The sequence below is a fragment of the Phasianus colchicus genome, chromosome 6, assembly GCF_987193195.1.
Source record: "Phasianus colchicus chromosome 6, bPhaCol1.hap1.1, whole genome shotgun sequence".
In the NCBI taxonomy this organism is placed as follows: Eukaryota; Metazoa; Chordata; class Aves; order Galliformes; family Phasianidae; genus Phasianus; species Phasianus colchicus.
The window spans coordinates 51,376,204-51,400,334 of record NC_143441.1 but is presented as its reverse complement, the minus strand read 5'-3'; the positions used below and the strand labels follow the sequence as shown (position 1 = coordinate 51,400,334).

At 41.9% G+C, this 24,131-nt stretch overlaps 1 protein-coding gene across 1 annotated transcript in view; it reads right to left on the bottom strand.

The window, feature by feature from the left end:
- Positions 1-24,131, bottom strand: part of OBSCN (obscurin, cytoskeletal calmodulin and titin-interacting RhoGEF) — a 175,186-nt gene that overhangs the window by 36,621 nt on the left and 114,434 nt on the right. The window contains exons 73-98 of the mRNA XM_090143262.1: positions 22,928-23,200; positions 21,068-22,423; positions 20,380-20,658; positions 19,950-20,028; positions 19,489-19,607; positions 18,361-18,558; positions 17,806-17,838; positions 17,609-17,707; positions 16,975-17,193; positions 16,387-16,453; positions 15,321-15,340; positions 14,869-14,997; positions 14,222-14,361; positions 13,243-13,443; positions 12,573-12,655; positions 11,636-11,809; positions 11,199-11,358; positions 10,948-11,064; positions 10,062-10,226; positions 8,487-8,645; positions 7,776-7,953; positions 6,106-6,219; positions 5,506-5,673; positions 5,136-5,238; positions 4,441-4,570; positions 3,278-3,383 (exon numbers count right to left, since the gene is read on the bottom strand). Coding sequence (XP_089999388.1) covers positions 3,278-3,383; positions 4,441-4,570; positions 5,136-5,238; positions 5,506-5,673; positions 6,106-6,219; positions 7,776-7,953; positions 8,487-8,645; positions 10,062-10,226; positions 10,948-11,064; positions 11,199-11,358; positions 11,636-11,809; positions 12,573-12,655; positions 13,243-13,443; positions 14,222-14,361; positions 14,869-14,997; positions 15,321-15,340; positions 16,387-16,453; positions 16,975-17,193; positions 17,609-17,707; positions 17,806-17,838; positions 18,361-18,558; positions 19,489-19,607; positions 19,950-20,028; positions 20,380-20,658; positions 21,068-22,423; positions 22,928-23,200 — 4,869 coding nt within the window. The remainder of the gene's footprint in view (positions 1-3,277; positions 3,384-4,440; positions 4,571-5,135; positions 5,239-5,505; positions 5,674-6,105; positions 6,220-7,775; positions 7,954-8,486; positions 8,646-10,061; positions 10,227-10,947; positions 11,065-11,198; positions 11,359-11,635; positions 11,810-12,572; positions 12,656-13,242; positions 13,444-14,221; positions 14,362-14,868; positions 14,998-15,320; positions 15,341-16,386; positions 16,454-16,974; positions 17,194-17,608; positions 17,708-17,805; positions 17,839-18,360; positions 18,559-19,488; positions 19,608-19,949; positions 20,029-20,379; positions 20,659-21,067; positions 22,424-22,927; positions 23,201-24,131) is intronic.

The following is a 24,131-nucleotide window of genomic DNA, read 5'->3' as shown; positions in this document are numbered from 1 at the left end:
ATCAATTCCCTAAAATGGGAGGTTGAGCATTCCTTTGCACTTAAAGCAGTCTTATATTTGAGAGCCCCAGGATATGTGGTTTGCAAGAGGGATGTTATCAAAAGCCAGGTAGAATCATAGGATCACTAAGGTTGGAGAAGACCTCTGAGATCCTCATGTCCAACCCCAGCCCACTCCATCATGCCCACTGACCCTGTCCCTCAGTGCCACATCTCTGTGTTTCACCAACACCTCCAGGAATGGTGACTACTGGGTAACGAATCTGCCCTAAGCTCTGCATGAGAATTGAGAGAAAGCTATAAGGATATTTGCTGCCTTGCTGTAACTGTGCTATATTTTTAGGTACTTTTCTTTAAGGTTTATCTTCACTTGATGAAGATTACCCCTACTACTCACTGTTCTAGACTTGCCTGCCCAGATGAAAACGCAGCACTTTTCAGAAACACTGGGTTTTTATTGGGAAAAGAAAATGAACAAGTTAGTGAATGTGGGATGAGGGAATTGCAATAACAACGTGTTAAAAAGGGATGCTAGAGCACGCCAGCCCACACTGGGTCAGATCTGCTGGATGGAGGTTAAGCAGCAAGGCGGGTGGCCACAAAGCAGACAGTCAACTTGAAGTCAAAGAGACAGATCTTCTTTGCATTGCATTTTTTAAAGTGTCTAAAATTCTCCAAATATCCACAGAAAGAGGATTTTTAAAGCAACTCTCCGTTGACTTCAGTGCAAAAACCAAGTGTGACTGAAGGCAGAAGTCAGGGGATCCCTTAGTTCAGTGGTTTCCATCCTTTTGATTTTGATCTTTCCAATTGATCTGCAAATTTCCATACCAGGATTTTAAACCTAATGGCAAGAATTTTGCTTTTGAGACCCCAAGTGTTGGTCTGATGACCATCACTGGCTGCAGGTCAGGGCCGTAAACCACTGTACTAACGGAATCTCAGTTATGATAGTAGGTTTGGCTTGGTGTAATACACAGTACAGGAAAGGCAGGAGAGTGAAAACTAACACAATTGCAACTAAAGCCCCTTGGGTGCCTCAGGAGGCTCTTATTATAGTCATTTCCCAGAACCAACAATAAATCAGGTAAACTGGAAAATGGACATAGCAGCCATTTTCTGATGTAGTAAAACCACACAGCAGTAATGTAGTCCTCTAGGTGAAGTTATAAATAGTCCAATTTCCACAAGGACAAAAGACTGTAAGGATTGCAAGCAAAAGCCTTCCTGAGATCCATCCATCCTCCTGTTCTTTGCCAGATGAGTTTGATTTTTCAATAGGTGGATCAAAGCGGTCACTGATTCCCAGAGAAGCAATGAACTCCCTCCTTGTACAAGTGTATTGTGCCAAACTTATCCCTGATAGATTCTGCTCAGAACAGCCATCATGGTCCATGGGTGAGCCTGCTCGTTGCTCTGGCTGGCTTGGAGCAGCTCCCACTGTTTCACCCTGGAGGTCACTCAGGGATCTATTTCTTTCCCTATTACCAAGCTCAGTCAATTGCAAATCACAGACCAAAGACTATTTCATAACAACAAGCTCCAATTACATTTCTTCCAACAAGCTCACAAAATCTTTCTGTTTATGGCTGTGGAAGTGACATTGCATGATTAATTCAGGGCTGAATTTGTAACCCCAGGAGCTCTTTTACAACCTTTGCTTTTATAGCATACTTGGCACAAGGAAACTTCATGAAGATATGCCATCCTGACAGTAATTCATGTTCCTCTACATACTGCATGTGAGTTATTTTCCTCTCTATGTCTCAGCAAGGACAAAGCATTAAAGTACCTCAACATTTACGCTACTGAAACAATTGTAGTGTTGCTCTACAAACACCATTCTTCCTGCAATGCTGTTTGATGATTTACAGTATTTTGGTAAAGAACCACAAGGAAAGCAAGCACAAAACCAAAACATGTGAATACATAGATCTGGATACTTCTCTTAATGCCCTGGTGTGTCTGAATCCTCTTACTGTGTAGCAATGCATTGTTGGTGTCTACAGAGGGCTGACCCAACGCTCCATACTGACCAGGACCCTCTCTCAGACAGACCCAACATGGGGAGAAAGATAAGGAAATAGGAGAGTGGAGTACCATTTTCCCTGAGTATTTTTCCAGATTCTGGTCACTTGCTGCTCGAGTCAAGAGGTCTTTATATTTGATGGCTCTCATTTGGATGTGGATAACAACACTCCAACCCTGTCAAAAGTACACTTGAACTCTTGTTATTATCCTGAGTTAACATGAAAACATCGATGATGAGGAAAAAATATATCACAGTTCTTGGCAAACCTCTGGCTTTCATTTGCTGTGTCCCAAATACCTGCATGTGGAAGAGTTCTCTGACATCAATGCCTGTTGGCATGGAATGACCTATGCCTACCCCAGTCCTCTCTCTCTCACTCTTCAAAGCAGTAAGCTATCTACTATCTACTGTCCTTTGGCTATATTATCTCCTGAACTGCTTCGGGGAGCTGCTCAAGAGAGACAGCACAGGTTGTCCCATACTCAGCCATGCAAGGACGCTCCTAACATGCATGAAGAAACAATTTTGAATGCTAGGGAATATTCCATTCTCAGATTTGGCCACTGATCTAAATTTGCGTACCTAGCAGACTGCTTATTTAAGTTCCTTTAGTAAAAAGGTGTCTTCAGGAAGGCAGCTTAGTGCTGATAAAGAGATGTGTTATAGGATGGTGTAAGATTAGCCCATATCACCCTACTGATTCGGTTGAAAGATGCATGGAAAAAATGGAACAGATTCTATGATTATGTGAGTAGTCCTAGCAAAGGGTTGAACTACTGTGCAGGATATACAGCTGTCAGTTCTCCTTTCCTAATAATTCCAGGAGGTTTTCAGTAGCATTTTGGGAAAGGATCAGAAAACATCTGTGGCTTTATTTACTGGCCCCTGTTCTCTGTCAGAAAAACGTAACTCGTGTTCTGCCAGGCTGACATACATTTCCAAGTACTGCAACAGGAATAGAAACATTTTTCTTGGCTGGTGTGACGTACCCTTCATTTACGCCTTCTTTTTCATATAATGTGTTTATGAACATTATATGATGAAGTTGATTTGCCAGATTTGGAAATCAACAGATGGTGATGGGTATATGGCTGAGCTGCAGTATACCCATGCACATCTTGATGGACATACAGATACATGGACACCAACAATCAACATGGATAAGATGGCAAATATGTTTGAACCTCAATGAGATGGTTTTAGAGTAATACACTGACATACTTACAGAGCTGGACAAGGACCATACCTTCAATGGTAATGGCTTGGTCTCCTCTTCTCTCCTGGGTCAGGGCTGCAGCAGTGTGATGGTAAAGTTCTGCTCCACTTTTTGCTGACCCTAATCTGTTCACCAGCTAAAGAGAATCATGCAGTACTGAATAAAATGCAGGATGCTTTTCTACAATAAAATCTTTCCATACTGTAACAATAAGTATTTTGCAATTACATGACAGCAGGAACAGATGAATCTGTGCCCCCAGATCTGAGCACGTGCTGCTCAGTAAGTTCATTATAATGCTTTACCATGAATGACTACACAAACAAGTTATGGCACAACAGCTAGCTTACTCATTGTTTGCTCTGTGATTTGGTCCTAAGGTAACTATCTCTACCAAGAGGTCAGATTCCTGCCATTTAAGTGGTAGTTAAACAGCTCTATTAAACAGCTATGTGTTTTTGTTTGTTTGTTTGTTTTTAATTATCCTTCAGCCTACTGAATCTTACTCAACCAAGGCAACACTGGGTCTTGGGATCTTAGCTAATGGCAGAAGCCAGGTGATGTGGTTTTGCTAAAATTCTAGTAGAAGTCTTTAAATTGGATTAGATCACATAAAAAATCTATGGAAAAACTGTGAAATTGCTGTGAGCTGAGCCACATACCCTTTTATTACTGAGTTCTGAGAACTTATTACTATTTTATTACTGTGAGTGCACAGACTATGACTAATTTTTAGAAAATATTTTACAGCACATTCATTCTAATTTTGAGATACTTCCCTTGAATGCTTGCTAAATATACAGAATAGCAGTGGTTTCCATTTCTATTTACTTCACTTCTTCCTTTTGGATTTGTAGTAACATAAATCTGTTCTAGTTTAAAGGTGGTCCTGAGAAAATAATCACATCAGAATGATCCCAAACTTCAAAAGATGTAGCTCTAGAGATCTGGATTCAAGCTCCAGAGTAAGCTCACTCTATCATTACTAGAACAACCAAACTCTCAGATCAGAGTCATCCTACGCTTTCAGACGTTCAAGGTCCAGATCAAGGGAGAACCTGACTTGTATAAACTTTTTTGATATAGCATGCAGCAACAATTTCTCAGTCGCTAATCTTATGCAGTGGATCTCAGTGCAATGACTTCTCCAGTCTACATCATGTCAGCAGATCTCTAAATCTCTCTGAACTTACTTCACATTCGTAGTGTCCCATATCTTCATTGGAAGGGTTCTTGACCACCAGGACTATTATACCACTCCGTGGTTCACTGAAAGTCTGGTATTTATTTGTGTCCTTCAACAACATGCCATCCTTGTACCATCTGCATGGGGAAAACACTTCATATGAGCCAGAAAAAAAAGCAGTATCAAGAGATTCCCAGTACACTGATCCATCTATCAGACCAGTAAGCATACAACTCAGGAGTTAATCATTAGCTAAATGCTTGTTTCTTGGAAGACAGTTATGCAGAAAGGTAGATCACACATGGCTACTGAAACACAAGGGGGAAAAAATGCTTCTCAAGAAATCTCATCAGCCAATGCAGGGAAATGTGCTTCTAATCATGAAAAGTTATACTGAGTCTTCTGATTACCCCAGACGGTTCGCTCAATTCAAGTGTAGGACAAGGAGAATAAAGCAATGACAAAATGTTGTCAGGGCATGAGATTTTATATCTAAGCATTATCTGTAAGTATTGTTTCAGATTCTAGCCAGAAAAAAACAAAAAATATGAGAAACTAAGGAGGTGGGATAGGGAAGAACCAGTGTGGGGTGAAAAACTCAGAGAAGAAAGGGTCATAACTTGGGAAAAACAAGCAAGGAAGGTCTTCAGGCCATACAAAATGGGAATGTGGGATTTGTCCCAAGCTGCTTGAGGAACTGACCTGATCTGAGGCCTCGGTGCTCCTTCGACAGTGCAGGTAAATTGAGCATCCTCACCCTCCACAAAATAAGCATTTCTAACCTTGTTCACAAACCGTGGTGGCACTGCAAAGCAAAGTAAAGATAGTGAACAGCTGGAAACATGACAATGCTCTAACAGATACACAGGTGTGTCCCTGACCAGATAATTCTCAGGATTTCAGTGCACAAGGCAGTAAAGACCTTATTTTTGACCTGAGATTTCACTGCTATTGTATCTTCAAGAAAAATTAATCTCTCTTGCATGCTATATAGAACTTCTGGAATGTCTTCATATTGATGCTTAGGGAATTACATTGCCCTTTGAAACAACACGTCTGTGCAGGTCTTTACCTTGAACAAGGATCTTTCCTAAGGTACTGGCATTTCCAGCAGGACTGGAAGCAAAGCACATGTACTGTCCTGAGTCAACACCTGTTAGGTTGTCCAAGATCAATGTGCAGGAGCCATCAGGATCTTCTATTATAATGTGATGGGGATCCACCTCCACTGGCTTTCCATCTTAAAAATTAAGGGAAAAAAAATTCTTTGTAAATAGTTCAGTATCAGTTATGTTTTCTCCACAGAAATTTTATCCAGCACTTCCACTTCAGAAGAATGAGAGCTGCATTTGCTTTTTAGCTCCTGATGTTAGTGACTGAGGAATGAGCTCTTCATCACGCTCAAAAGAAAATCTTCCTGTAGGCAAATGGGAGGCTGGTTGGACTGGATGATCTTGTAAGGTCCTTTCTAACCTTGTGATTCTATGATTCTATAAAACATCTTTGGGTAAACTGTTTGTCACAGAAAGATTTATATTACCCACAGCTATCAAGGCTAGAATTAGCTATTTCTAAGTGACCAGCCTTTAGATTACTCACTGACAGCTTGACACAGAGCAAAGTACAGAGAGAAGAAACTTGGAGTACGTGTTTCCTGATGTGCTTCTCATACCTTTGTACCAACTGACAGATGGCCTGGGAGCTCCTGTCACTTTGCAAGCCAGCTTCACTGTCTCTCCCAGCTCGGCTGTACAGTCTGCCAATTCTTCCTCAAAGTCTGGGGGAACTGAAACAGAATCAACAGGTTAGCCCCAAGGAGGAGCCTGTGGGATGGCTGCTGCAAGGTGAGATGATAGGCAGCATTTCTGGAATTCTGCAAGGTTCAGAAAGGAAAGATGAACAAAGCTGCCAAAGTAATTCCCCAGTTAAAATAAACCCTTGATAGCCAAACAAGTCCTCTGTTGGTCTCCTTACAGCCAAATCTATGCTTTGTGAAGAGATTTTTTACTTATTCCTACCACACGAAACTATGTAATACTGTTCCTACAGTCTTCTTCATTAGAGCATCTCACTAAAGGCACACTGAAGAGTTCAGACTTTTTTTTTACAGTGTATATATGCTAAAACCAATTCTGTACTGGCATCTTAAAGTGCCAGATTTTCTGTGGTGCAAATTATGCCTTTTCTAGCTTATATCTGGACAATAAAAATCTAATATCCCTGTTGAAAAAATGTGTGGATTAAAAATTGGCTTGAAATGACAGTGAGGATGAAGCAACCTGGATGATGATATGATGATCCAAAGCAAATCCATGTGCCAGACACAGCAGTGTAAGCCAGAAGTTGAGGGTGAAGTGTTTGACACCCTCTAGCATTAGGTGGAATGGTTGGTGGCCCTGCATGTGGCAGGGGGGTTGGAGATTCATGATCCTTGAGGTCCCTTCCAACCCTGCCAATTCTGTGATTCTGTGATTCTATGGTTAGAGGTAGGGCTCTAGTTCAAACCTTGTGGATCTTTCCAATGGTCTGGGGTCTTTGTGTACCAAATCCTGTGGTTGTCTACCTTCCTGCAATCCCTGCCAGAATAAATGCACTGTCAACTGCAATTTGTGTTTTAGGTGATTCAGTATTTCATTTCTCTCTTCATTTTCAAGACTATTGTACAACCTACTCTAGGGAAACTGCTTTAACAGGGAGTTGGATTTGATGATCCCTAGAGGTCCCTACCAACCCCTATGATTCTGAGGTCCCATGACTCTGCTGGAAAACCTTCCTTTTATTGGCAAGGATGTCTAAATATGAAGACAGAACTGAGCAACTACTTCAAACTATGGCTGATCCTCTATCAAAGCTAACCTGTGTAAGGGGGGTGTTGAAATGGCAATGGACAGCCAGCTCTTCTCAGCTCATCACCCCGTGTTTTACATACTTGGTTTATGGACATGAAGAGTATTAAAAAAGATATTCACTTGCTCTGCTATTGCCTCCAAATCACACAGGTCCTATGGGACCTCTGTCATGTAAAGCTGATCGCTTTGATGATATACAGTCTTGGTTCTGTAGATGGCAAATGGAGAGAGTCATACCCTATGGACCTGACCAAGGTGCCTACCCTAGTTCAGATGGAGTACTTAACTATAACCATTCCAGTTAAAGCTTACTGCTTGCAGTCAGGCTGTGTGAATTGCTATTCAGAGCAGCTATGTGGTTTTAACTTGTGGGAAGCCTCTAACCCTCATTCAGTTGAGGAGGTTGCAGATGACCCTAGTTGCTTTCCATCTGTCCTAGAAAAAAAGTCTCCTTCTTCAATCAGGGAGCCAGTCCCAAGCAAGCCATACTCACTCCAGACAGGCTGGCTGATTCGCTGCTGTATGCCACAGATCTCCTTCACCCAGGAGTTCTTGATGTTCACTGTACGAGCCTGAAGGAGGTACTTGCGGACTGAGTCCTCCCGCTCGTGCCAGATCTCAAAGGCACGGTCATCCCCTTCCACCATGTCATTCACATCTATGTTGTTCAGCTGCAAACAGGAGGAGTGCAAGAAAGTCAACACAAATTCTTTGTTCATTTCAGGTAAGGCTGAATTCCAGCCAGAACTGAAATCTCAGAGTTTAGTACGATTCAGATTTGAACCCTAGCTTTTGTGAATCAGAAACATCATCAATACAGGCTTTAAATGGAAACAATTATTAAACACCAGCAAGTCTCCTTCTGTCAGGAGTGCTTCAGTGGGCACTTCTTATGCCATTCCCCTCAAAGCTATATTAGATGCTCTAAAAGAGGAAATTAGAGTAATTGTCAGACTGTGGGAGAAATGCAACATGGCTTTGGCTGAACAGCAAACAGAGTCACTTTGCAACCCTTCCCCTGGTATTCCTGACTTTTGGATAGCAAATAAACATTCTCCTGGCAGTAATTATTATATCTCAGGAAAGTCATGTCCAGTATTAAAGGGTATCTCAGGGTGGGGCACATAACCGCCCTAATGTGTAATGCCGTAGGGTTGATACTGGGCTTAGTAAAGGACTCTAAAAGGCTTTTTATTTGCTTGACCTTCATGATGTTCTTGAAGATGTAACTGTAAGTGTCTGTCCTCGTGTCTCGCTTCGGTTTGCAGATCACAAGATAATTCCTGAAGAGGAAGACATGTCTTTTGTGTCCCTTCCATGCCATTCTAGCTCCTGGGGCTCCTTCCCACACAATGAAGTGGCCCTGGCAGGGAAAATAAGAAAGAGCACATAGTTACACTGGAATAATTGCTGTGGTGATATTATACCATTTCTCAGCAAGGAGATAACAAATTTTTGGGAGATAACAATTTTAACCATTACATCCTTATCCTATGCACCATTGTCTTATTGCAACATGGTTTATTACACACTTATTTGATCTCCTTCACCAGAGCAGGATGTTCATTTTCTGTACCCTCATGAACTGACAACTCTAATAGGTTCCCCCTGGCATCACTGGGGAGAAGCAGGCACATCTGGGGTGTGATTCAGTGGGCCTTTGTTATCAGATGCCTAAATGCAGACAGCTGAGTTGTACCAGACCGTCTCAAAATCTCTGTAATTAACCTTACAACTCTACTCAGCAGAACACTGTGATTCTCTTGAAAGAGAGGACACAAAGAAGCAGAGTAAATGACTTACCCAATGTTACACAATAAGTCTACAAAGAGACCAAAATTTGAGTAAGCATGCTAGAAGTCAAGAAACATAGAATCATTCAGGTTGAAAAAAACCTCTAAGATCGATCACCAAGTCCAACCCAAACCCACCCCCATCATGCCCACTGACCATGTCTCTCAGTGCCACATCTCCACAGTGCTTGAAGTTCTCCAGGGATGGTGACACCACCACCTCCCTGGACAGCCTCTTCCAGTGCCTAACCACTCTTTCTCAGAAGTTATTCCTAATATCCAACCTGAACGCCCCTGACGCAACCTGAAGCCATTACCTCTCAACCTATCACTGTTATCTGAGAGAAAAGGTCAACTCCCACCTTGCTACAGCACTCTTTCCAGTCACTGTAGAGAGCTATATGGTCTCCCCTGGAATCCTACACTGGTTTCTCAATAGATAGGTCATCTTTCCTCTATGCTCCTATTCCAAGAGGGACCTGGAGAAGCACACAGCTCTTCTGAAGACACATGAATGAGTTTTGAAATGTCATAAACTGATCACAAGTTTTCACTGGAGCATGTACAAAGTATGTTATGTTACCTTGAACTGACATGCCCTGCAAACTAGCCTCTTTAAAAGAAGGTGGAATTGGTCCTTGCACTTTGCCCATATTAGGAGAGGATTAAGAAGGAATAACACACTTAAAAGATCATGGTGGGGGACTGGGCCAAAATCAAATCCTTTCCTATGTGAAGAGAGTGTTGCAAAAGGAAATAAGTACATCACATGTGAGCTGGCCCACGAGCATCAGTACTCTTGTTCTTTAAACCTTTGTCAAGCCAGAAGACCCATCTTTCCTACATACTGAGACGTGTCACACTGAACAGCAAGAAAGGCAATAAACAAGTACCCTGTTTCAGATATGGAGCTTCTAATGGAGCTTCTAGAGGAGCATCTTGTAGGACATCAGGTTCACTAGCAATGGTGCACATATCACAGTTACCTGTCGGATGGGTTCACCAAGGCTTTCCAAGGTCCCTGGGTAGTTCTCAATGAGTGAGACATGGAGGTTGTTTTCTGCTCTTCGGGTGAGTGCAGACACGATGGCATAAGCCTGCTCCAGCAAAGTGCAGTTTTGGCTGTTTCTTGCTTTGTTTCGGATTAATTCCTGTAGAGAAACATTGTGAAAATTACTGTGCAGTGAGAAAAAATAAGTACAATCCTAAATGTATCTGTTGTAGTTCCTCTAATGTTCACCCTGACAATGTCATTCATGGAGCAATGCTAAACTAAGAGTAGATATTAGATAGAAATACAAAAGGATTGAAAAAGTATGAAATAGCAGTTATTTTTTTACCCTCACATTTGTTCATGTGCCTCTATTTCAGCTCTGAAGCAAGCACCTATGTTTGCTCTCTGTTCCAAGACATCCTTAAAATTTTAATGTTTGTGTGCAGGCAGGTGTTTAAAACTAGAAAATCAATCTGATTCTTCTTCAAACTATCCAAACTGCTCACTTTTGTACGGCTGAAGTACTTTCTTTTTTTTTTTTTTTTTGGCAAGAAGTCTTATTTCTGGATACTCTTGTGCTACATCCCACGAAAAATACTATTGAAAATTGATGTTTTTAAACTTTTGTCTGTGGTCTGGGGGTTGGAGTTGGTTTGTGGTGTTGGAAACTGTGAACTTTCATCTGGATTTACAGTTTAAAACTATTTAGAGAGTACCATCACTGGCTGTGATTACTGACTCAATTTACTCAAGCTTTTGCCAGTAGTTACATCAGAAGGAAGCTAAGAAATGGAAAACAAAGAAGGATTTTCCCCCACAGGCTGCACAAAGCAGAACATAAAGCTATCAGAAACAAGCATGTAGCATATGCTCTTCACCTTGATAATAGTCTGATACTGCTGGATCCTGTTGATGGGTTTTTCCAGATAGTGCTGCAATGGTGGGATAAGTGTCTGTGAAGGATCTTCATTCATTAAAATTTCATCTGTGTATCTCTGGAAAAAAAAAAAAAATACGTAGAAGAATGAGAAATTATTATATAAACAGCAGTAGTAAGGATTATGCTTGGAAAAATGCTCATATGATACTGCTTCACAAACATTCAAGAGGTACTTTGGTTGCTGTTTACCTTGTAGAAATCCTGGACAGCTTTGCTGACAACAATTGACTCTGCCTGCACCCGCCCCACCAGGTACTGGATGTACTTGTTAAATTCTGCCTCGTGTTTAATAAAGCACATGGCCACATCGTCATCAGTGTCACATTTCTGCAAGCCTCGGAGGAAAGCACTGTGGAAGAACAGAGAAAAGAGGAGAAGGCGATGCAGTGAGATTAGAACACAGCCAGATCTCTAAATCAGCACAAGCTCAGGTCAACACAGATCGAAGGAAATGACTGGGGGAACAAGGGATGCTGACATGTTTGCATTAAGCTTCCCAATGTCTCTTTACCCAGCACGGTGCTGTCCCTCTTTGCTTGAATTTCTGTAACCATAGCTGGCATAGCTATAAAACCAGTAAGTGAGCCACTTTTTGGTCTTCAAGGAAGGCACATGGGGATGCCTACCTGGAATGGAAGCGAGTAATATCATCTATATTTCTGAAGATGGTGGATTTCTGACTGGCAATAGCTCCTGGGACACTGGGACAGGTCTCGGTGTACCTAAGGTGATGAGTCTGGAGGAACTGTAGATCTTGAATGTAATCCTCTTCTGAGATCAAGAGCTCTTGAATAAGAACACTGAAGGGAAAACAAACAAGCAAAAAGAAAAAACAATCATCACTATTATCCTGAACCCTGAGGGGTTTTTGGCATGAAAAGTAGAGACATTTGAACAGAGGAATAGATATCCTGGAGTGAGCTGAATAGGTTTGTAAGGGATCTGACCACAAAGGGAACTTGGATACCCCACTTATGTTGGCACACCTACTCCTACATCAAAGGTATCTACTGCTAGGGCAGGTGGAACAGAACACAAGTGATAAAATGACCCGTGTAAAGTAGATAGCAGCAATTTTATTGCCACATTATGCCACCAAAAATGCAAATATCTCTACGATAGAACACTCAGCACATGCTGCAGTATTAGAGATTAACAAAAGGTTGTAGCGGGGCTTCTGCAAGAGCTTTCACTATTTATCAGAAAACTGTTTATCTGATATAGAGCACACTGAAGTACAGAGGTACCAAATTGTAAGGTTTTTTGTTTGTTTGTTTGTTTGTCTGTGTTTTTTGTGTGTGTGAAATATGGAGCCTCCAGAATTCCATCATTGAAATCCTTCTTTTAAGTCTCCCAGTGTGATTTAGATTGCCTGGAATTTTCTTTGGTTTTTTTTTTTTTATGGCAGAAATCACTCAAACATCAAAAATTCTAAGTCTTAGAAAGAGTAGATGGCAAATCTCAGAGGAACATCTGTGGCAGGAGTACCTCAATGCCAACATTCATGTTACATCAAAAGATAACAAGAATCAGCACTGCAAATATCAAACAACAAGAGCTTACCCAAGCTTCCTTTTATATTCATCCTCAGAAACACATTCTCCAGGGAACTCGGGAACTTCTGTTGTTCCCCACTCTGGTGACAACTAAAACACAAGAAAAAAGAAACAGATTCATCTGACAGTAATTTCATCAGTGCATGCTACATAATATCCCTCACGCCCCTTCAATAGAATCATAGAATGGCCTGGGTTGCAAAGGACCACAGTGCTCATCCAGTTCCAACCCCCTGCTATGTGCAGGTCACCAACCAGCAGACCAGGCTGCCCAGAGCCACATCCAGCCTGGCCTTGAATGCCTGCAGGGATGGGGCATCCACAGCCTCTCTGGGCAACCTGTTCCAGTGCTTCACCACCCTGTGGGTGAAAAACTTCCTCCTCATATCCAACCTAAACCTCCCCTGTCTCAGTTTAAAACCATTCCCCCTTGTCCTATCACTATCCACCCTCCTAAACAGCTGTTCCCACTCCTGTTTATACGCTCCCTTCAAGTACTGGAAAGGCCACAGTGCAATCAAACCCAGGCACCCCTACAGTCATGGAGAATATGAAAGAGTTCCATGAAGACCCCTTCAATAGCTTCCTCCCTGTCAGACTGTGCAAGAGGGATGTCTATGAATGGCAACCAAACCACTTAATTGTAGATAGAAAATAATTACAGCATGATCAGTCACCTTTAATCTCTTGTCCAAGTAAGCTGGAGACACCCAGCCCTGCCGAGAGGGGCTGGATTTTGTGGGTTTGGTCCTGACCAACCACTTCAGGGGATGAGCTGAATCAAGGACTTCCACATATTGGCCTTCCTTCAAAGTGATGGTCTCCTTGTCAGGAGCAGGGGGCACGTAGTCAGCTGTGACTATGTAGACATCAAAGATCTGCAGGGATGAAACAACAGTTATTTGGAGTTCCGAAGTGTATACAGAAACACCAGCAGAACAGAAGTGTTTATCTACGTTTTATCTAACAGCCCCTTTATGGCAAAGAGAACCACTGTTTGCTGTTTTTTGCAATTGGAACACCTTATTTTCAAAATTGTCCAAAGTGTTTGAGTTGTGTATAGAAAATGAATGAATTTTGTGACAAAGGAGAAGAGTGGCCCTGAAGAATAGCCAACATTGTCAAAGGTTCCGTTTTTTTTTCTTCATCTCCTTTTTTAAGAAATGTTTTGATATAAACATCCCAAACATATGGATTTTCACTAATTTTTCACTGCTATTCCCATGGGAAGAGATTCTCAACAAAATTCTTCTGGCCAACTGTATCCAAGGGCACAGAAAATCAAACTTTTACTTCCTGAAGTTGAGTGGTGAAGAAAAAAGCAGTTGAGTATATGGTGAATTTTGACCACGTTGAGTTGAACGATTTGTTCAAGGTCACAGCGTGAGCCACAAGAATCTGATTCACTGTGCTCTATATCACACGTCCCATATATTGTACCTCTAAATGTACCTACTGCAGTGAGGTACACCACAAAAGGGGATGGAGATCCTTAAAACACTGGAGACTAATCATTATAAGTGAGGTTTACTCCTTGTGTGAAATTTGTCCGTACAGGTCAGAGAATCATAGAGTACTCCAAGTCAGAAAGGATCCAGAAGGACCATCAAGTCCAACTCTTGGCTGCACACAGCACCACTCACAGAGATATCATACCTCTCCTCTGGAATCCCCATCTTCAGACTCAGAGGAGGACTCCTGAGCAATGGATGAAGGTCTGGATCGGCCATGGCGGGGAGATGCAGAGGGGGTTTTGGATTCATCATCGCTTTCTGCACCTGGCACTCGGAGCGTAGCTATAAAGCAGAAAGATCACCAAGTATGAAATTAAGATCTCCTATTTGAACATTAAGCAAACATGTAATAATTTTCAATGCTAAAAACACAAGCACTGCCCAAGAAGAGCACTTGGATTATTGAACATGATATTCTTCTGATGCATAGGGTTGAATAAACAATTGCAATGTCTCCATGCATAAGGCTGTACGTCTCCTGTGCGCATTACCATTACATTCAAAGAACACCTTTGTTTTAAGGCAGAAATTTTCTATGAGAAAAATGGCACAACAAACTAGATTTTTCCATGTAATTCATCAAACCAGCACAGTTTTCAGCCTTGTCTGGACTAAAAACGTCCCATCCAAAAATTCTTGGTACTAAACATCCACTACTGTTCATACTTATGCAAGAAGACTGCCTCAAAACCTTCTTTACAAATCTTGCTCGTACTTAAAGACCAGCTGTTGACTAAGAAAACATTACATTTTCTATACTAATTAAATTGCATTTGCCAGATTGCTTACCCTGACTTATTTTTGCAGATACCATTTCTGAGATACGAGAGGTGAGCTTCTGGAAGAATTCTTCAGTTCCAACATCAGCTAATGAAATAGGAGTTCTGGGTACACCTTCCCTACCAGCTTCAAGGTCTCCTGGAAAATATAGTTTTCTATTATGCATGGAGTATGGCATTGGAAAGTCAATGATAATGATGATGATGATGATTATTATTATTGATAAAAGCTTCTGTGGAAGGAAGGCCCCAATTTCTTCACCTCCCAGGCTTTTAACACTGCATACTCACATTTCCTCCAAACAATTCACTCCTGAACCGAGCCCCCCCCCCCAAATATGATATTTCAGAGAGTTGCAAGAGAACAGAAGGACAGAAGTAGGTGGTTATCATGGCAGACATAGGTGATCTCAGCTGTAGATGTGAAAGGCAGTAGTAGGAGAAAAAAGAAATTCATCTTACCTTCAGAGGGATGAACAGCTCTGAAAAAAAAAGGAGAAAAGCAGAATAAGAAGTTAAATTAAAATGCATAGTAATAAGCCCTAAATGAGAAAAGATCTCTGCTGTGCACAGGAAGCAGAAGGAAGCATGCACTGCTTGCAGAGTTAAACCACCCATCTCCTAAGCTTCAGTTGTCAGCTTTGATAAAGACTATGTGTAGCAAACAGAACATGTGTAGAGGAGTACCAGCTACAAATCTTTTGGAAGGACGGACTACTGTCAATTAGTTCAGCTAGGACTCTGCTTTTTAATTAGGACCATTTCATCGTCAGTGGAGAGAGGCAGACAATTCCACATAGCAAACTGATGCTTAGGAAGGGAAATTCGCTCTGCAAATTGACATTCTGGAGTGAAACTGGTCAATTCTTTTAGGGCAGAAGCACTGTAGAAGCTAAGGTGGGTTCAGGTAGGTACCAGTTTTCAGAATGTATCTCCCCAGTATCCAAGCCAAGAATGGCAAGTTGATAGGTTCTTCATGCAGATGAGAAGTTAGTGAGCAGAACCTTTTGATAACGCAAATCTGTTTATCTTTTTGGCACTCTAAGAGACAAAAAGGAATCACAGAATGGTTTGGGCTGAAAGGAGGCTTTAATATCATCTGGTTCCAACCCCCCTGCTATATGCAGGGACAAAAAGGAGCAAGACTTTTATACAAAACGAACTAAGTCTTTTCTGTTCTTGTCACCATCTTCCTTGACAATCGTGAAGAAATGACTGACATTCATATGACTGCATCTATAGGATGCTTCGCTCGTAGGACCTCAAACTGTTTTGCTTGTGTCCATCAATAAATGCTCTGTATGCCCTGTATCAAGGACGATTGGTAAGGGCCAGTCCCATGTTAAAGATGGCGAAAGAAGAGTTACAGAGAGACAGTGGTCAGTACTACAGGTGTTGGCATTCAGAATCTATGTCCAGGATCCCCACTGGAAGTAGCCTGTTTGTTTTTGCAGACACTAAGCTCCTCACTTCCCACAGTTTTACTTCTGTAGGATGATAGCTGCACTGCTCTGCTTCAGCCACTTACCCCAGGGTGGTCATTATGGCTTCTGATACCATCACACGCTCCTGGGTCAGGACTTCAGCCTCTTTCACTGCAAGATTAGGGTTCAGAGTCAGAGGACAGCAGACATAGGATGTTCTGCTTACTGTAGACACATTTTCTAGACATGGATTACTGGGAATACTGACATAGTGAACTCGACCCATTAACATTTCCTCAGCTGGGATGCATACTACCACTTGTGCAAAACAAACACTTTGCTCCTCTCTGTTCTCACACAGATGCAGAACTGTCTGTCTCATCTCCCCACACTGCTCAAGCTGTGCTGCTGTAGCTCTTGGCACAGTAAATGATGACGGTTATTTTAAATAGTATTTCTGTTTTCTTTGTGGTTAATGTGGTTCTTTTTCAGACTTGTCTGCTCTTTATGCAGAAAAGATACTGCTTTTAATCAAAGCTAGGTTCAAAAATCTAAAACATTATAGAAGTTAAGAGCAATGTCACTGACAAGGCAAGAAAATTCATGCCTAATTCTGGTTGTGACTTGGTTAATTTCCTTATCAGTCACACTCTTAGGTAATGTAGAGAAAGTGTCTTTAACATATGACTTACCATCCGCAACTTCTAGGTTGGCAGTGCAGATGGACTGGCCAGCCTTGTTGGTAGCAATGCACGTGTAAGCTCCACTGTATTTCTTTTTAACATCCAACAGGATTAAACTGTGGTGCATATTGGAACTGGCGAGTTTATATCCAGGAGTGTCTGGTTTGATCCACAGGATGTCTTCCTGAGACTCTTCTTTCAGCCAAGTAATGGTTGGTGGTGGATGTCCTGAAGGAAAACCAAAGCATTAAAATTCAATTTTCCTAATGGTGTTACTCACACACAATCATGAGCCATATTGTGAAAAAATGCTGGTTTTGGCTTGATTCCTGATGCTTCTCCAAAATAAGTTATGACATATAGCATAAACCTTTATCTGGCTCACTTATAAAGACTCTTTCTAAAAACAAACCTGTTAACCAACACGTCTTCATAAGACCATTAAGTGTTATTATCCCTATTTTTACAAACAGGAATATGGAGGTGAAGATGTGCTTTCCTTCAGCGTACACAAAGTCTGTTACAGTTCAGAGTACAGACCCAGACCTCAGATTAATACAGGAGATGATGCTGCAATGACTTGGTCCCAGAGAAAGTCCAGACCCAAGAGTTATGCAGGGAGATTAGGTAACTATCTACTTACCTTCAACTTTTACAGATAATGTGATGCTTGCGCCTTTCTTCACCTTCTTATTGGTAAACCTCTCTAGGAACCTTGGTGGTATCAGCTGCTCATGGGAATCTGAAAATGACATTGAAACGTGGTGAGACATCCTGTTGAGTTCACACCACTGAAAATTTCCCAGGGGTTCTGTCATCACCTGCTATGGCTTCTCTCACCTGTTTCTGTCACTTCTTCTTTCTCATCAGGATCTGCAACACAATGGAAAGAAGCAAAATGACAAATACAAATACCTTTCTGTGATTGAGTTAATAGAAAAATAGAAAGATGGTTTCAGGTGCTTATCCATTGCAGGACACATTACATGGAAATCTTATTTCTATTAAAACATGATGATTAAGTATATTTATTAACAAAAATGACAAAAATAGTCCAAATCTCAAAATTGTAGTGTCTTACTAGAACAGCCTCAAGAATGATTTATAAGAGGACTCGGTTTTAGTCAAATTAGTCATTAAAATCCACGGGATTGGGCAGGAGTGAGATGTACATCTATGGGACGAGCAGATCCTAGAGAAAAGGCATTTCTCATCTTTAGGACTCTCAGTAAATTTACAGGTGAACTAAGATTAAAGGATATCATAATTTAAGTACAACCTTCCCCACCTCCCTTGACTATCCTCGGTAGGCTTTCTCAAGAAAAATAAGTATGTGAAATGGAAAGACTTCACTGGAAGAGAGAAAACTGGTACCCAAAATAGGCCAGTACCTACCTCTGACTACCAGCCTGGCTGATGAGTATGCAGAACCAGCAGAATTGATAAGAAATATTGAGTATTGGCCAGCATCTGACTTCATGACATTGAGAATTTCCAGTGAGTGGAACTCCCTTCTATCAATCTTCAGGATTCGATCCGAGGCCTTCAGTGGCTGCCCATTTTTGAACCAATAGAGACGAGGCTCTGGATACCCTGTGAGGAACCGATACAGACACAAAGAGTGAATTTCCATCATTGATTTGGGAACATCTGTAACCAGGCAGATCCTTGTGGACAATGAGCTCTGCCAATTTGAAGGACTACCACATTAGAACTGGCTGAAAATCTGTGGAATTGCATTTATTTGTGAAAGTTCTTTCCTATCTTTTCTGTTGCTGGCACTGCCTATATTTTTTTCCATACCCAAACACCTTCCACACTGGGAAAGTAATACTTATATTTGCCTTGCATTGCACACACAAAGCCAAAAGCTGAAGTCTTCAGTGAAATAAAACGTGGACCTCTGTCTCTGGATTTTATCACAGTTTCAGTACCAGTTTCAAAAACACAGAAGCCAAAACAGATCCCATCATTTTTACAGGCAGAAATCAGAAAAAAAAACAAGAGGAGAATCTCCACCTCTCCCTACTGTGGAGAGACACTATCACTGGGATGTTTTTGTAGCTTCTATCGTGTAGTGGTGACTCCCTCATAAAGTAAGTCTAGGATTGTTTTGTTCATTAAGGAGAATAAATGACACCCTCAATGTCTCTTTTAGTCCTTATTGTTCCTCCATAAATAATGTGCTCAGAGAATTTGCTGTACTCAGTTTTTGGGAGTGTGTGCCTGCAATCAGCTCTGCAGGCAGAGGCACATAATGACACTTAATGTGCCTGAGTGTGCTGCAAAAGCCAATGCTCATCAGCACACAGACATTGTTCTAGCTGCTTCGTGCACATGGGGTGTGAGGTGCACAGACTGGGGGCACAACTGCACAGGCTGGGCTGGATGATCTTGGAGCTCTTTTCCAACATTGGTAATTCTGTGATTCTATGACTCCAAGAGCACATTGGAAAAATTTGTCCAGCACTTCACCCTGACTGCAAACCTGGAACTACAGGCAGTGTTGTGAGCTCCTCTCACCTTTTGCCTTCAAGTGAAATTTAGCCAGCGGTGCTCCAGGTGCCACATGAATATCATGAAGGTCATCAAGGATCTGGGGCAATTGCTCCTCTTCTGTGGTAGATTCCTCTTGTTCTCGACTAAGAAGTGATTTGAATTAGAAAGAAGGAAGTCAGCAAACCAGCGAAGAGTTAGGAATCAGGATCACCTATTTTAGGTTAATTCAGTTTGTGTGATTCATCATCATGGCTGCAGATTCAGCACCATACGACATTAAAAGTAAAGATATTGTGGCGAAATATTCAGACCACCATGAAGGCAATGAATGAATGCTGTTGTAATTATTTCATCTGAAAACTCAGCTGGTCAGTATTCCTTTACGACATTAATCCAGCCATGCCAGATTCTGCAAAAAATGGGCTTAATATAAATAGGCATAGTCATCTCATCAAGGTAAAAGAGTTAAGAGTTTGATATTTTACCTTGAAACATATTCTTTGGCACTGTAGTAAGACGACGTCTCTGTTGCATCTGCTGCTGTCTCGTAGTCAGTGCTGGTCACTGTTAAATGGAAATGTTTTCTGTAAGCTGAACTTCGAAACCTTCATGCTACTGTAATTACTGTTTCCTTGTTAATGTGAGTATCGATCTCACAACTATAGCAGCAGACTCCCACATCCCCCTGATTTATGGAAATGACTCATTTTATCTCAAAAGCTTTGCTCAGAGTCATGCCTTACTGTTGGCAAAACCCAAGGAAACCCACGAGGTTTGGGAATGTAGTATTTTGTGGGCAATGTGTATATATCATTGTTTTTCAAATGTAGACAGTGTTTTTCTTGAGAAATGTATATCCACCTCTGAACATGACCACTTCGCTCTGTTTTTTTTTGCAGTGCTTTTGAGACTTACGGTCCACTCGAAGCTCAGCCTTGGTTGAAGCCACTCCCATGTTGTTTTCAGCAAGGCAACGATAAACACCCATGTCGGTGGGGACCACAGCTGTGATGATCAGCTGATGGCACCCTTCCTGGTCCTCGTTGATCATGTAGTGATCATTTTCTTCAATAGCTTTCCCATCCTTGAACCAGCGAACCGTGGGGAGGGGTTTGCCAACAACAATGCAGTCAAAACTGACAGGATAGCCATCTTGTACCTCTTGGTTTTGGAGCTCAGTCAGGAACATGGGAGCTAAAGCCAGGGCAATTAGGAGGGGAGAAAGAAAAACTGTGTTAAAGATGTATTTTAGTAACACTGCTGCCCAAATGTCCTTTCTCTCTCGGGGCTGTTCTGAAATGCATTTCATTGATTTAAATACAATAATCACAGCATTCACAGCCATATGATTATAGTCGAGGACATTTCTACTGTGAAAAGCAGCTTTGGAAATAAGTGAATACTTTGCAGTCCCTCCCCTTGTCACTGACACTTGTGAAAAATAATTTTAAAATCTTTTTTTTTTTCCAAATATGTAAACTTTCCAGGAAAATATCTGCACAAAAATAAAGAGATTTTAGAAATTACTTGATGAGCGAGAAGACTATTTTCTGATCTGCTCCAGGTGCCTTTTTCATAGAATAAACCAGCCTGCTTTACTTACCTGTATCAGAAGTCAGCAAAGGCGGTGGTGGTCTCAGAACTGGAGGAGCAAACTTCCCATGGGTGGGTGGTGTTGCTTTCCCAATGCGCAATTCAACTTTCCTTGGGCCTTGTTCCAAAATATCGATCTCCACGGGAATCCCTAGAGCACCAAACATCTCTCTGAAACGAGTGGCAGCTGTTTTTGCCTCGGACAAGACCTCAAACTTGATGTAAATGTACCGATCGTCCTCACGGTACGTCTGATGGTCGACCACCTCTACGTCCCCTTCATCTGCGCTGACAAAGAGCTCTTCCTCCACATCGGATATCTCTGTTGAGATCTTGGCCCTGAAAAGTCTGTGCAGCCTCCTTCCAGCTTTACGGAAAGCATCATCCAGCTCACTGCCGGAGGAGCTTTCTGTCTCACTATCAGTGCTTTGTTTAATACGCTTCTCTTTTGGAAGCGCTTCAGGTTCCTCAGCACCGATCACCACCTTCGCGCTGTGTGAAACCTTCCCAAATTTATTGGATGCCTCACAGGTGTATTTACCTGCATCTTTCCTATCCAGGCCAGTGATAATCAAAGAGCAGGTCCCATCGCTGTAGTTGTCTATGTGATAGTGGCGACCATCGGACAGCTCCTCCCCATCCTTCAGCCAGCGGACCTTCATGTCAGTCTTGCTGTGGGCCACACACTCGAGATGCAGGGTGCTTCCAGGCTCACCAGAGAAATCTTTGAAGGTCTCAGTAAACACCGGGCACTCTTGTTGCTTGATCTCTTTCCTGACTTTGTAGCCCTTGAAAGCAGCCTGGATCTTCACAGCGGCCTTGTTCATGGAAGGATCATCTAAATCTGCTATTTCTGGTTCAGCTGGCTTAGCACTTGGGGCAGCCACAACAGTCTCCACACTGGATTTCTCCCACTGTTTCCATAACTTGCCTGTGGAGATGGACTGAACCTTGGTGGTAACACTGACACTTCTCTTTTCAGCTTTCTTGAGGTAGTTCACTAGCGAAGGAGTCCCAGCTCTAGATTCATCATCTGAACTTGTGAAAGAAAAATCTGCTTCTCCTGTCCTGGCCAGCTCATCACACGTGGAGTACTCCTCTGAGTAATAGTGAGACTGCTCTGCTTCTTCCTTCCTCAGCTTCTGAAGCTTCTCTTCTTCTTCTGGCACCTCGCTGATGGAATCCAAGGTGGGCTCCCGGCTCATCCGGCGCTTCTTGGCCAGAGCTTCCCACAGGAGGTGAAGGTCTCCCTCCTGGGCGGCCTCGGGGGGCAAGCTGGGCTGGACGTGGCCATCCACCAGCTCCTCCTGTTGGCTTGCAGGGGGGACTTCCTTGGCAATCTCTTTTAGCATTGTCACTGTAGGAACTGAGGAGAATTGAAGATGTTAAATGACAAAGCATGCGAGGAAGCTCTGAGGAAGCACGTGGAAACATTTTTCTGAAGTCTGGGCAGAAGACTATTGGTGGCAGTTAGCTATCCTGCAACATCCAAGTAACATGTACATAAAACAGGGCCAAACGACATGTTTTTAATTCCTTACTCATTTGAATAAATAGAATCACAGATTATCCCAAGTTGGAACAGACCACAAGAATCTCTGAGTCCAACTCGTGACACTGCAGTGAACCACCCCAAATCCAAACCTATGTCTGAGAGTGTTGTGTGACCCAGGAGAATCTCATCTGATAGTTCAAAACTATCAGAGACTCAAAAATGTACTGAGTTAAACCAAAGAGTAAGAAAAGACTAATTTGCAAATTTTTAGATATAGCACGTCAAGGGAAACAAATTCCAGTTCAGGCTATGAAGATGCCCCTAGATGTCCATAGACAGAACTGATTAAACATCACAGCAGTGCACACTCTATACCTTCAAGGCACAAGCTGGCAACAGATTTGACTTCTGGAGAAACCATGCAGGTGTATGTGTCCTGATCTTCAGCTTTAAATGCGTGAATAATGAGTGTCTGCTTTTTTCCATCAGAGAGGATTTCATATCTTCCTCCAGTTTGTATTGGTTCATTCCCTTTGAGCCATGTCACGTTCTCTTTGATTTCAGTTGACAATTTGCACTCCAAGCGAGCCACCTCCCCTTCAGAGACTGATCCACCCACCAAAGGATGGGTGACTGTAATTGAAGGCTCTGTAATTGTAAAAAAAAAAAGGTAAATTAACAAAAAGACTACACCATAAACTTTAAGGCGTTTCAGAGCACTCTGTAAAATATTCGAACATCCCATTGTTCATTTGCAGATTCTTTAACTGCTGCAGACGAGCAAAAGAAAATGGAAGAAAAATAAATAAATCACTGGCAGCATCCAAAATTTGCACTTCCAAAACAACTGCACAAGCTCTCCTAGGGGTGAAACCCATTCCACTTAAATGTATACATGCAAAAGTCATTGCATTTTTTCCCCTTCTTCTGTTTCTTTTGCTGACCTTCATTTACCCATCACAACCAATATTCAAGCAGTCCTATAGATCCTAGCAGATCTTAAATGTTCAGAAGTGATGTGAGAAAACAATGAAAGAATAAGAGGAATAAAAAAGAAAAGAGATTGTTAAAAGTTGTATTCATTCCAATCATAGAATCTTAGAATGATTTGGGTTGGAAGGGACCTTTATGATCATCTAGTTCCAACCCCCCTGCTATAAGCAGGGATTCCTCCCTCAAGATCAGGTTGCTCAAAAAGATTAAAAAATATATATAATCATGGTAGCTTAGGAAGAGTTCAAAAAATATATCAGAAAGCTTAAAAAATATTTAAAATAAAATCTTTACTTTGGGAGAAGACTTGCCAATGGCACGCTGCTTGTATGACAGCGATACTCAAAACGAAGTCATGACAAACGCATTAAATGCTGAGATGTTGACTGGGACCTTATAAGTCAGTGCACATCCGAGTGCCATCCGCCCCGCTGCCCATTGCACCTGGTGAGGGAATCTCTGCCCCAAATCCCTCAGATTTGTTGCAGGCAGTGAGCATAAACAGTTGCTGAGGTCAGCCGGCACACTGGAAGTAATGTTGCAAAAACATCGAATCTGACCTTAAAAAAAAATATATCTGATTTTT